Consider the following 12,529-nt stretch of genomic DNA (forward strand, 5'->3'; position numbering starts at 1 on the left):
GGCCCGGCCTGAGGTTGGATTTCTGCCTTTCATCCATTCATTCATTCACTCATTTTATTCGTGCATTTACCGATTCCACAAGTAGTTGTTGCCTATAACATGTGCCAGAGATTGTACCAGGCAGATGGGCATATCTAGATAAACAAAAGACATGATTCTTTCTCTTCTGGTGCTAACAATCTACTTGGGGCAGAGATAATATTGTACCATTATATAATGTATATATATAAAGGTAAAAAAATACATTATGTAATATATATATAAAATTGTAATATATATATATTTTATGAAGGAATTTTACTCTTGTTGCCCAGGCTGGATGGAGTGCAATGGCACAATCTCGGTTCGTTGCAACTTCTACTTCCTGGGTTCAAGTGATTCTCCTGCCTCAGCCTCCCAAGTAGCTGGGATTACAGGCATGCTCCACCATGCCTGACTAGTTCTGTATTTTTAGTAGAGACGGGGTTTCGACATGTTGGTCAGGCTGGCCTCGACTCCTAACCTCAGGTGATCCACCCGCCTTGGCCTCTGAAAGTGCTGGGATTACAGGCATGAGCCACCGTGCCTGGCCAGGTATATATATATATATGTTGGTAATATAATGGTAAAATAGAAATTTCAAATTGAAAACATTCCCATTAGGTAAATAGGTAAGATATGGAAGGAGAGAACAAGCCAGAAGTTGACGGGACGAGGCAGCTGGCACAGCCCCAGGCCCAGCAATTCAACAAGCATCTACTGAGTGGACCCAGCGCATGAGAGGACAGTGCCAAGCAAAGAACTCAAATGTCCACCGGGCTGGGCATGGCCAGGTAGCCCATGCTGTGTCTGGACATCCTCTGGCTGGTATAATTATTTTAAAATGACAGGACAGGGAAGGGCACCATGGCTCATGCCTGTAATCCCAGCAATTTGGGAGGCCGAGGTGGGTGGATCACCTGAGGTCAGAAGTTGGAGACCAGCCTGGCCAATATGGTGAAACTCTGTCTCTTCCAAAAGTACAAAAATTAGCTGAGCCTGACGGTGGGCACCTGGAATCCCAGCTACTTGAGAGGCTGAGGCAGGAAAATTGCTTGAACCCAGGAGGTGGAGGTTACAGTGAGCCAAGATCGTGCCATTGCACTCCAACCTGTGCAGCAAGAATGAAACTCTGTCTCAAAAAACACAAAAACAAAAAACATAATAATAATAATAAAGAAAATAACAAGGATGGGAACTTGATTGTATGACAATACATACATGAACAAAATCAAATGTAAAAGGTGAAAAGCAGAGTGTCCAAGTTCCCAGGAATGTTCTATACGGACTCACAACTTACATGAACTTCTGTATTCCCCACCTGCCATGTGGGGAAAGTGGTATTAGGTCTGGAGGTGGAATGCCTTTTTTAAAAAATTGAAAATTATATTAGGATCAGTCTAAGTGTGTTTTAGCAAACTACACTCTGATTTAAGTCAGGAGATAATGCTCATTATTTTTGTCCTCCGTAGTCACCTGTTTCCAAGTAAAGGCTTTTGGGTGGGAGAGGTGGGTGTCCCAAGTGGAGGTTTTGTGGTGGTTTGCAGCTGAGTCAATGGCAGGACCGGAAGATGACATATCAGGAGCAGCTTGTAGACCTAAGACACACCCAGGAATGTTGCAGATGTGGGCTCTGAACCCACTTCTTGAGGTGAACCAAAGAGAGCAGACAGGGATCCCAAATACTATGTTCTGAGATGGCTTTTTGTTGTTGTTGTTGTTGTTGTTGTTGAGACAGAGTCTCACTCTGTTGCCTAGTCTGGAATGCAGTGGCATGATCTCGGATCTTGGCTCACTGCAACTTCCCCCCTTCCTAGGTTCAAGTGATTCTCCTGCTTCAGCCTCCCCAGTAGCTGGGATTATAGGCATGCACTACCACGCCTGGTTGATTTTTGTTTTTTGTTTGTTTGCTTTTTTTTTTTGAGACGGAGTTTCTCTCTTGTTGCCCAGGCTGGAGTGCAATGGCGTGATCTCAGCTCACCGCAGTATCCGGCAGGTTCAAGAGATTCTCCTGCCTCAGCCTCCCAAGTAGCTAGGATTACAGGCATTCGCCACCATGCCTGGCTAATTTTCTGTTTTTAGTACAGATGGGGTTTCTTTATGTTGGTCAGGCTGGTCTTGAACTCCCAACCTCTGGTGATCTGTCCGCCTCGGCCTCCCAAAATGCTGGGATTACAAGCGTGAGCCACCGCACTAGGTCTAATTTTTGTATTTTTAGTAGAGACAGGGTTTCACCATGTTGGCTAGGCTGGTCTTGAACTCCTGACGTCATGTGATCCACCTGCCTGGGCCTCCCACTGTGCTGGGATTACAGGCGTGAGCCACCGCGCCCCGCCCTGAGTGGCTTTAGAGGTCCCTCAGAGAAGCCTCAGCCAGGCCAGACACCTACTAAGGGATGAACACTCACTGTTCTTGTCACCCAAACAGCACCCAAATAGCCACAGTTTTTTGTGTTTTGTTTTGTTTTTCTCTTGCCTCTGATTCTGCTGGAAAAACACCCAAAACCTCGGGTCAGATCACGCCAACCCTAGCAGCACCTGCAGCAAGAGGGCAGGAAGTCAAGCTAGAATGGAGGAGGAACCAGCCTGTGCTTCAACCAGGGTCCCCAGGGAGCTGGCTGGATTCCCCCAGTAGGCAGTGGGGCATGTGCCCACGAGGGGCCTCGGAGCTGTGTTCTGGGGAGGGGGCAGGCACAGGGGGCAGCTGCAGAGCTGGGGTCCTGGAGGGATGGCACAGTGGCTTCTCCTTGAGGGTGCTCAGCGGTCTCCTACTAGGATGTGGCAAGAAGGAGTGGGGCCTTTGGGGCCTCGAACCTTGTGAATCACAGGAAAATCAAATCCCCCTTCAATACACAAACATTTGAAGATAGCCAAAGTTGTCCCCAGATTCCCTCCTTTTCATCCTCCTTTGGTTCAGGGTCTTATTGCTGCAACGCCCTTCAAGAGAGGCGGCCGTGATGTAGCGGGGAGAAGGCTGAACTTGGAGCCAGAAGGTCTATGTGTGATTTTGGCCAGTTATTTCCTTGTTTTTCCCTGGGCCTTGATTTCCCTGTTTGTAAAAATCAGAGAGTGCGTTCCTCTTGCAGGTACATCAGGCAGAGCGTAAACGAAGATGTGGTGTTCAATCCAGTTTTCTTGCTCCATATGTACGTGTTGGGCCCAATAAAAGCTTTTGGTTCATATTCTGTGTTCTGATTGTGGTGGTTGTGATACAAATCTGTACATTTGCTAAAATTCTGTACACCCAAAGGAAACAAACTCGATTTTTTTTTTTCTTGAGATGGAGTTTTGTTTTTGTCACCCAGGCTGGAGTGCAATGGCACGATCTCGGCTCACTGCAACCTCTGCCTGCCAAGTTCGAGTGATTCTCCTGCCTCAGCCTCCTAAATAGCTGGGATTACAGAAGCCCACCACCACGCCCAGCTAATTTTTGTACTTTTAGTAGAGACGGGGTTTCACCATGTTGGCCAGACTGGTCTCGAACTCCTGACTTCAGGTGAACTCCTGACTTCAGGTGATCTGCTTGCCTCAGCCCCCCAAGTGCTGGGATTACAGGCATGAGCCACTGTGCCTGTAAGCCCTCAATTTTATTGTGATAATTTTTTACAAAACGTCTAGTCCAAATTCTTTCCCTTGGATGGGCTTTAGGATTCCCATTTCGCAGACAAAGCAACCTGAGATGTTTCTTGTCTCCACCATCAGTACCCAGCTATGTTTCCATTGCCTATGTCAGTTCTGGGGGTGCACAAGACAGACATGATATCCCCCAGAGTGTAAGCCCTTAAAACAGAAAAACAGACCAGGGAGGGCTCCTACATTATAACCCATGAAGTCAAGCCCTTTGGGGGTGTCTGGTGGAGGGGCCAAGGTCTATGCTCAAATGATTCTCTGTTAACAAGAACTTCGGGCCGGGTGCGGTGGCTCACGCCTGTAATCCCAGCACTTTGGGCGGCCGAGGTGGATGGATCACTTGAGGTCAGGAGTTTTAGACCAGCCTGGCCAACATGGTGAAATCCCATCTCTACTAAAAATATAAAAATTAGCCGAGCATGGTGGTGTACACCTGTAATCCCAGCTACTTGGGATGCTGAGGGAAGAGAATTGCTTGAACTCAGGAGACCGAGGTTGCAGTGAGCTGAGATGGCGCCACTGCACTCCAGCCTAGGCAACAGAGTGAGACTCCGTCTACAAATAAATAAATAAGTAAGTCAGCAATAAATAAATAAATACATAAAACAAGAACTTCAAAGTCTAAGGGAAACTGAGTTGTTCAAAGGTGTTAAAAAGTCTTTAGGTAAAGCCAAGGCCTCCCCCACCCAGGGCAGCCTCAAGCAGGTGGAGACCCTGCTTAGGGGAGAAGTGAAGCCTCCTCCCACCATCTACCCGGCTGCCTAGGTCCCTGGTGGAGGTAGGAGGACGGAATTAGTGCCACTATGCAAAGCAGCAGGAAAGGAAGGGCTCCGGCTCAGTAGAGGCTGATGCCAAAACAACCCGGTTCCCTCCAGCAGCCCAGAGACTAGGAAAACGCAGGGGCCGCCTGGCTTGGCCCAGCCTGGTGCAGGGTGGTGGAGAGATTTACCTGAAACCGCAGGTGTGGGGGCCTTACCCACCTGCCCCTCCTGGAATTCCAGAGGGAATTTGGTGAAAATAGGCACTTTTCTCACTAGTTCCCATGTGCTGGTCTTGATTCCCCAGTTAAACTGGCAGCTGCCACAGCACAGGGGCTCCCTTGCCGGAATTCAGAGCAGGAATAGCAGAGAGGCCTGGAAGGATTCCCTCCAGGGTCAACAGGAAGTGGAGCACAGCCTGACTTGGGAGGGAGGCTTTGCACACTCAGGTTGATTGCACTTGGCCTCCCAACTGGGAGCTGTTCCCAGTACCTCCCACAGCTGGTGGGCTGGAGGGCCCTAAGGACCATTGTTGAGGACCCTGGGGCCATAGCAGACCTCCGATGCTGTGAAAGTCTGAAGGGGTCTCCTGGCAAAGAACCCCAAAGCTCCACCATACAAAGCTCCACTCTTCAGGATCTCACTCTTGATGGCTTTGCATCAAGCTTTCCTAGGCTTCCTGGGAGGTGGGGGTGGGGTTGTTGTAGTGGCAGGGAAACCTCTACCCTCAGGGAGCTTCCAGTTTGACTGGAGAACCAAGGCCAGTGTGAGTAGTACAAGGCAGTAGCTAAGTCGCTGCTGCGAGGCTGGTCTGAATAGGGCTTGGACGGGGACCTGGGTGCTTTGGGAGGGATTCCTGTAGGTGGAGGCAGAGCGGGACTCAATTGCTGCTTTTTGGCTGAATGGAGTGCGGGATGAGGGCGTCCCTGCTGAGGGGAAGGACAGGCCCAGTCACTGGCCAGCTGCTCTGGGTCCAGCTAGGGCCTGGCATGCAGCCCTGTTCCAGGGGGAAGAAAGAGGGGATGTGACCACAGGCTCCAACTGGGTCTTCAGAGAGAAGGGGTAGCAGTCACCTTTCCCACACCCTCGAGGGCTCACAGGTGCCACATTCAAACAACAGAAGTACCCACATAGCTGTTCATATCCACCCCAAACCCATAAGATGCCATGAGCCTGCGTGTGGTTTCTCAGGACACACTGTTTATTCCACGGGGGAAGGCACTGGAGGCCAGGGCCTCCCTGGGGTGGGAGCGGTTGCGGGAGAGGAATGATGTTCCCGTGGCTCTTCTGGGGCCCCGCTGGGTCCACGGCCCTTCCCAAGCTCTGCTGGGAGGCCCTCGCCTCCGAGTCCATTTGCAGGTTCTGGACCAGTCTCTGCCTCCCCAATCCTGTGCGTGGGGATGGATCCCCTCACAGCACCCCCAGAAGGCCGGGTCCCATCCATCCCCAGAGAACTCCCTCCAAGTTGCTGCCCTGTTGTCCTTCTACTCCAGGCCCTTTGGCAAGAGCTGGGGACCAGGGGCTGGAGATGAGTGGCAGCTCTGGTGGGCCAGCTTCAGAGGCCGGCTGGGGGTCCAGGAAAGGGGTTGGGCCATGAGCCAGGCAGCTCCAAAGCAGTCACTGAGGCCGAGGAGCCTGCACCCAGGCCGTGGGGAGGTCCTGGCTCTCACTCCTGACCTGGGTGCTCACCCACAGACCACTTCACTTCCCCTGTCCGCAGCGTCACTATGTCTTCGTAGGTGGCCGTCTGGTCAATGTCCAGGCCCTGGAGACATTAAGTGGATCTCAGGCCGGGGCCACACCCCAACCACACCAGCAGATAGTGGCCACTGACCCTGAGGACTCAGAGCTGCTGGGCCTGCCCTGCTCCTTACCTCGTAGGTGTGATCTTCCTCCATGCCAGCCTTGCTGTCATCCTGGGGGCAGAGAGGGATGGAGATCAGAGTGTTAGTTTCCCCCAGCCCTATCCCCTGCTGGGCTAGGCTGGGGAGGGCCAGGGAGAAGGGTAAGGGGTCAGGAGTGAGGTGCATTCCGCAAGAACAGCTGAATGAATGAAGGAAGGAAGGAAGGATTGAATAGGTGAGCCAGTGGGCCTGCTCTGGGGACAGACTGGGCCGAGAAGGCCACAACGAGAGCTGGGGAAATGGAGACCCTGCATGTGCCTGGCCTGTGCAGTGGCCTCCTCTGCGGTCCCCCAAGGCTTCCCCCGCCCCTGATCACCTTGTCCAGCAGCAGGAAGATGGGCACGACGATGAAGAGGATGATCAGCAGGGTCTGGATCATGATGATGCCGTCCTTCAGCGTGTTCCTCTGCTTCAGCTGTGCCAAGGTGCTGAACCCTGCGGGGACCAGGGGTGGGCTTGTGAGCCTGGGCCACAGTCCACCTTTTAGGCCTGCAAGGGCAGCTCCTTCAGGTCCCAGCAGCTCTCCTGAGTGCTCTAGGTCTATGGCCATCTCCACAAGAGGTAGGCCGGGCTAGGGTGGGGGTGGACAGCTACAGGAGCGTCCCAGCCACCCGGCACACACCCATGACTCGCAGCTCCGTGCCGCAGCCCAGGTAGACCTCCGAGGTCTTGCTGCACTCCTGCTGACAGTAGTAGATGCCGTTGTCCTCGAACCGGATGTCTTGGATGATGAGGGTGCTGACAGAGCTGTTTTGGGTCTGCTGCATGTGGCCCTGTTCCAGGTTCACCTGTTGGGGCTTCTTGTCCATCTCCCGCTTCCGGAGCCAGCTCACGATGCCGAAGGTGCTGTTGGTCACGTAGCAGTGCATTTTCACCGTGAAGCCCCGTTTCCTGGCTATGAAACGTGGGCTCTGCCAGATCCGAGAACAAGCACTACCTGTGGGTGCCAAGGCCAGGCTCAGCATTCTGCTTGGCGTCTTCCTGACTGCCAGCTCCAGCAGCAGGCCCCCGCCCTGGCTGGCACAGACTCCCTGGGCTTAGTCCTTGCTTCTCAGGGTGTGGGATAGGCAGGAGGCCGAGGTTGGAGTTAGGAAGCAGAGCCACATGAGAAGCCATGGCCAAGCTCTCAGACTCCAGCCTTTCCCGACTGCCCCACCTCCTCTTTGATTTTCCTTTAGAAGAGCTCTGGGACCTTGCCATTCCTTCCCATGCCCATTACAACAGCCTGACCCAGGCCACGCCCCCAGGACCTGGAGGCCCACAGGCCTGGCCCCTCCCTTCACTGTGCTGCCCTGCACTGGCCTGAAATCCTCAGTCTCCCCCGTTCCTCTGGGGATAAAGGCCAAATTCCTAGCCTGTCAACTGAGACCTTCCTCAGTCAACCCCCTCCCTGCCTGACTTCCCTCCATCATCCTCCTGTTCCCTCCTGCAGGGACTGGGACCACTGCTTGTTCCAGAACCCTCTTTCCAGCTTCTACTGCCTTGTTCTTAGCGAGCACTCCCTGGGAATCCCTGAGCCCCTCACATAGTGACCCTGCCCTGGAGGGCTCACCCGAGGCTCAGCCAGATCCCCAGCTAGACAGGCCCCGGGCCTGAGTCCTAGAGGAAACTGCAGGCTCCTCTGTTGTGACTCAAGAGTTTAGCCCAGCCCTTCAGTGGCCAAGGCTGGAGAGCATGTGTCTGATGAAGGTGACAGTGGGCTGGGGGTGGCACTCAGAGGAGATCCTAAGGAGGCCTGGGGATGGGAATCCTGGATGGGGAGATCAGGCAAGGGTGGGAAGTGGGGCCGCCCCCAGGACGGGGACCATAGTTGGACAAGGGACATAGTCGGACACAACTTGCCCTCAGAAGTGGCAGGTGAGGCTACTGACCTTTGGGATTCGGGTACAGGTCCTCTGATTTGGTTGCTGGCACTGGCTCAGCTGCTGGGTGGGAGGAAGTGGGCGGGGCCAGGTCAGGGCCGCCTCTGGCCTGGGCTGCCCCACCCCTGCACGCCCTCTATGTTCCCGGAGCTACTTCCTCCTTCCATGACAGCAGCTTCAAGACCCCTCGGTCCTTCCTGCCCCCTCTACTTGGGAGACAGGCATGGGGTGGGGGTACTGGAAGCCCCACCCCCAGCCCCCTTTCTGCCTTTGACCCTCAGGGCGGCTTTGAGCAGGCATCTGAATGAGACAAGAGGGACAGGGAAATCTCAGCATTTTGAGAGGCCGAGACAGGAGGATCACTTGAGGCTAGGAGTTTGAGACCAGCCTGGGCAACACAGGGACACCCTGTCTCTATTTTTTTTTTTTAAAGAGAGACAGGAAGAAAGTCACAGCCCGGAGGCACTTTCATCTCCCAGAGGAGGGGACCACATTTGGATCTCGCATCTGCCAGGGTTCGGTTGGGACAGCCTCTCCCCTCCAGATCCCCAGGCAGTGTCCTCAGCCTCTCTTCCTCCTGAGCCTAGTGCTTCCACCGTCCTGGCTGCTAACTCTGGTTTGCTCCTCATGCCCAGCTCAGCCTGACGCCCTCCAGGCAGAAGAGGGACTGGGGCCACAGACTCCTGAGCCCATCACCACGTGCAGCTGACACCCACAGACCCAGGCTCCAGGGCCATGAGAGGGAGACAGGCGGTAAAAGGAGAGAGACAGAGGAGGAGGGTGGAGCAAGCAGAAGGCTGAACTGCAGGGCCCAGACAGCTGGAGACGAGACCAAACCCCGCAGGCCTCGTCCTGGGTGTTGTACCTGAGAGCAGCAGCAGCAACGCCACCAGCCAGTGGCTGGACACAGGAGACAACGCCAGCCCGGCCATGGTCATCGCTCCGTCCCTGACCCCAAACCCGTGACAACGTCTGAGGCTCCTTGGAGGAAAACGTGTAACTGCACCGGCTGTAGCCTGTCCCCTCCCCACCTCTTCCTCACCAGGCCCCTTCCTGCCATGCAAATTGGGACCCGGGGGAGGCACCAACTCTCCGGGGACCCTGGGCGAGGGCGGGCTTTTGTCAGCTGGGCCGCTAAGGTTTGGCGGTCGCCCAGCTTGGACAGCACAGCTGGGGTCCTCTGCGGATGCCTCTGGGGGCCTCTCAGTCTTCTGGGGGCAGCCTGTGCTCCCCTCTGTCTGTGCTTGCCCCACCGGTGGTCATTCCCTGGGCCAGCCAGCCTCCCCTCTGCTGTCCACCAGCTCCCTAAAGGGCTGAGCCCGGCAAGTCTTTATTCCTGGGCCGTGAGTGAAATAGGCACCTGTCCTATGAATGAACCTGAACTTAGCTCCTCTGCCCTGATCTATCCCTCACCCAGCGGAAAGAGGAGCACTGAGGAAGGACAGGGCAGCCAGAGACCCAGGTCAGGCACTTGGAGGGGCCCAGAGCAGAGCCTCTTGGCTGGAGTGTAGGCAGCCATGTTGGAAGTTGACCCAGTGGAGGATGGGAGCCACAGAGGTTCTGGAGCAAGAGCAGGCCAAATGTGGCAGCCACTGGGAGAAGATTCAGTCCAGGCCTTGGAGAGAGGCCTCCCTTCCTCATGCTGCGAAAGAGTCTGTAGGGGCTGCCGAAGAGGGTGGATGTAGGTGGAGACAGCTTTGCGAAAATCCACCACACAGCCATTGGGGGCTTCTTCAGGGAGTTCTTAACTGTGGGACTCTGAGTTTGTTGAATTGTTGTCACAGGTCCAGGGGGTCTTGGGCAGGGAACGGGAACTGGTGTTGGGGAGGCCTCAGGTCCTCCAGCTGTATCCTGCCTGTCCACAGGGTGCTAGATGGAGCCACAGTGCTCAGGAACTGAAAGAAGCTCACCTTTGGGTCCCTGCCCCTGGGTCCAATGCAGCCCCTTCAGAGATGCCCTTGTGCAGGGCACAACCTGCACAACTGGACACAGCATGCTTGCAGACCTCAGCCCTGCAGCTGAGCCCTCTTTGAGTTTCATGTTTCCTGGCAGCTTCTTTTTTGTCTCTCATCCTCGACCCCCCAGGAGGAGAAGAGATGCTAAATTGTCGGTGCCCTCTGTCCACATCTCACTCTCCTCATGACCCTCCATTTTGCAGTTTGTGCTGGGGCAAGTCTGGATTTAGGGAGAAGCAGACCCACCTCCCATGCCGTGGTTGGAAGGCAGAGGGTCTGGGTGATTCCTCCTTAGATCTTGGCCTAGGCCTCGGACCTGACAAGGTGGGGGCCACTCTCAAAGGGTGCAGGCCAGGACCTGAGCCACGGAAATCAGGGGCAGGAGGGTTAAGGTTTCATCCGAGGAACAGCCTGTTCCGGGCAGTCCCAGATGTTCTTGCTTGTTTCCAGATGTTCCAAATGAAAAAACATTTCTCTGAAAAGGTGTCAGATGTTCAGTTCATGGAATAAACAGCTCAGAAATATAAACATCACCTGAGGTCAGCTTGGGGACCACGGGCCCCCATGCCAGTGAGGGTGGTTGGAGAGGGACTGACCCGGGGGAGTGAGGCAAAATCTGGGAGTCTCGGTTTACGAAATACTCTTCCCGAGCCCCTGATGACAGAGTCCTTCGTTAACTTTGGGGCTAGTGTCTCCCCAAAGTCCGGGGTATAACTGGGAAAGGCTTGGGGCACATGTGTTTGTGGGGTGTGTGTGTGTGCATGCTTACACAAGTGTGTTGCCTGGGCCTTGTGGTGTGGGGCCTACTCGGGAACTGGTCCTAGGGCCCAGGGGACTGTAGGGAGCACAGAGGTTGGTGGGGGGCAGTTGGCATCCATCCTCAGGTGACAGGTGCACTAAAATCTCAGAAATCACCACTAAAGAACTTATCCAGGTAACCAAAAAAACTCCCTGTACCCCAAAAACTACTGAAACAAAAAATTTTAAAAAACAAGTGAGAAGAAGCTCCGACTCCAGGGAGGGAAGACTCACACACATCCCGTGGACAGGGATGCAGATGTGGCCTTTGGGCTTCATTCCCATTCATGCCGGGCAGGGATCTGTTTTCAGGAGGGGGCGGAGGCAGCGGGGGCCCCACCGCCTGCAGGGTTATTTGTCACATTTTGAGCCGTGCTGTTCCCTCACTGGTGACAACAGTCCTGGGCCCCATCTTGGGCTCATGATACCCTTTACTTCCCAGAACAGGAGGCCTCGCAAGCCTACCCCCGCCTCTGCCCTCGGCTGCCCCGGGCTTCACATTCTGACATCTGACGACACCTCCCTTTCCAGGAAGGCAACATCAAAATAAGGAATGGGGGCCGGGGTCGGGGGAACGGACAAGGGGCTCAGGGGTTGGGGAAGCAAGAAGGCAGCTTAGGATGCTGGGAGGGGGAAGAATCTCAGAGAAAGAAGAGCTCAGACCCCTGCCTCCTTCTCCAACCCAGGTGTCCTGGGTCTGCTGGGCTGCTGTGATTGGGAAGAGACCTGCTAAGAAGGACGTGGGTTTGAGTCCTGATCCAGCAGTGTGGCAGTCAGGAAACCTCCTCAGGTTACCAGTGGTTCTCAACTAGGAGTGGGTCTGCCTGCCCCCACAGAGGGAGCATCTGCACATGCCTCAGGACAATCGTGCTGGTCTCGATGACCGGTGGGTGCCCAGGGGTGGGAGGGGCATTGGCTGGCAAAGCAGAGGTCCCTGCCCCACATGCCAACAGCACCCATGAGGCAACACCCATTCTTAACCTCTCAGTAGCCAAGGTTCCTCATTTGCGTAAAATAGAAATAAGTCCAATAGTGCGTTGTTTTTGCTGTTGTTCTCTGGGATTTTTCTGAGACAAGATCTTGCTCTGTTGCCCAGGCTGGAGTGCAGTGGTACAATCTCCATTCACGGCAACCTCCGCCTCCTGGGCTCAAGTGATTCACCCACCTGAGCCTCCCGAGTAGCTGGGACTACAGGTCATGCCACCACACCTGGCTAATCTTTGTATTTTTTGTACAGACAGGTTTTACCATGTTGCCCAGGCTGGTCTCGAACTCCTGAGCTCAAGCAATCCACTTGCCTCAGCCTCCCAAAATGCTGGGATTATAGGCATGAGCCACTGCACCCAGCCCCAACAGTACATTCTTCAAAGGGCAGCTGTGCACATTGAAGGCCATCCTGCATCTGAGGTACTTGGTGAATGGGCTGACAGCATGTCCTGAGGAGGGCGAGGAATGGCACGGATGCCTGGCAAGGCAGGTAGCTGTGCACTGTTGTCCCACGTTGTCTCTGTTTCTCACCCAACATGAGGCCGTTTTTCTTCCACCATTCAAGGCTCAAGGGATATGTGGGCTTGAGCACCCTGCGCTCTGCGAATCTTCCTGTCC

The 12,529-nt window shown here is 54.5% G+C and overlaps 2 protein-coding genes across 4 annotated transcripts in view; both read right to left on the reverse strand.

Annotated features, from left to right (window-relative positions):
• LOC105515980 (somatotropin) overlaps positions 1–2,603 on the reverse strand; it is an 8,229-nt gene extending 5,626 nt beyond the window's left edge. Inside the window, exon 1 of the mRNA XM_011947976.1 lies at positions 2,600–2,603. The gene's annotated coding sequence lies outside the window, so the exon portion shown is untranslated. The remainder of the gene's footprint in view (positions 1–2,599) is intronic.
• Positions 2,604–5,583: 2,980 nt separating this feature from the next.
• Positions 5,584–9,190, reverse strand: CD79B (CD79b molecule, immunoglobulin-associated beta). 3 transcript variants are annotated; one of them, XM_011947970.1, is made up of 6 exons: positions 9,037–9,190; positions 8,181–8,231; positions 6,932–7,246; positions 6,626–6,744; positions 6,280–6,321; positions 5,584–6,170 (listed from the first exon to the last, which is right to left on the reverse strand). In XM_011947970.1, exons 1-6 carry the CDS (start codon positions 9,107–9,109, stop codon positions 6,072–6,074), a joined length of 699 nt encoding a protein of 232 aa, XP_011803360.1. In that variant the 5' UTR covers positions 9,110–9,190; the 3' UTR covers positions 5,584–6,071. The 3 variants fall into 3 exon arrangements, with proteins under 3 accessions (XP_011803360.1, XP_011803359.1, XP_011803361.1); XM_011947969.1 differs by having other exon boundaries at positions 8,181–8,234; positions 9,037–9,180; XM_011947971.1 differs by lacking the exon at positions 6,932–7,246 and having other exon boundaries at positions 9,037–9,180.
• Between the last annotated feature and the right edge of the window lie 3,339 nt (positions 9,191–12,529).

Source organism: Colobus angolensis, unplaced genomic scaffold, assembly GCF_000951035.1.
Source record: "Colobus angolensis palliatus isolate OR3802 unplaced genomic scaffold, Cang.pa_1.0 Scaffold271, whole genome shotgun sequence".
NCBI classification, from domain to species: Eukaryota; Metazoa; Chordata; class Mammalia; order Primates; family Cercopithecidae; genus Colobus; species Colobus angolensis.

Coding starts and splice junctions, on each gene's coding strand:
- CD79B (XM_011947969.1), bottom strand. CDS start 9,109: ATGACCATGGCCGGGCTGGCGTTGTCTCCTGTGTCCAGCCACTGGCTG. Junction 6,322..6,625: donor TCTTCCTGCTGCTGGACAAG/GTGATCAGGGGC, acceptor CTCTGCCCCCAG/GATGACAGCAAGGCTGGCAT. Junction 6,171..6,279: donor AGGAAGATCACACCTACGAG/GTAAGGAGCAGG, acceptor TAATGTCTCCAG/GGCCTGGACATTGACCAGAC.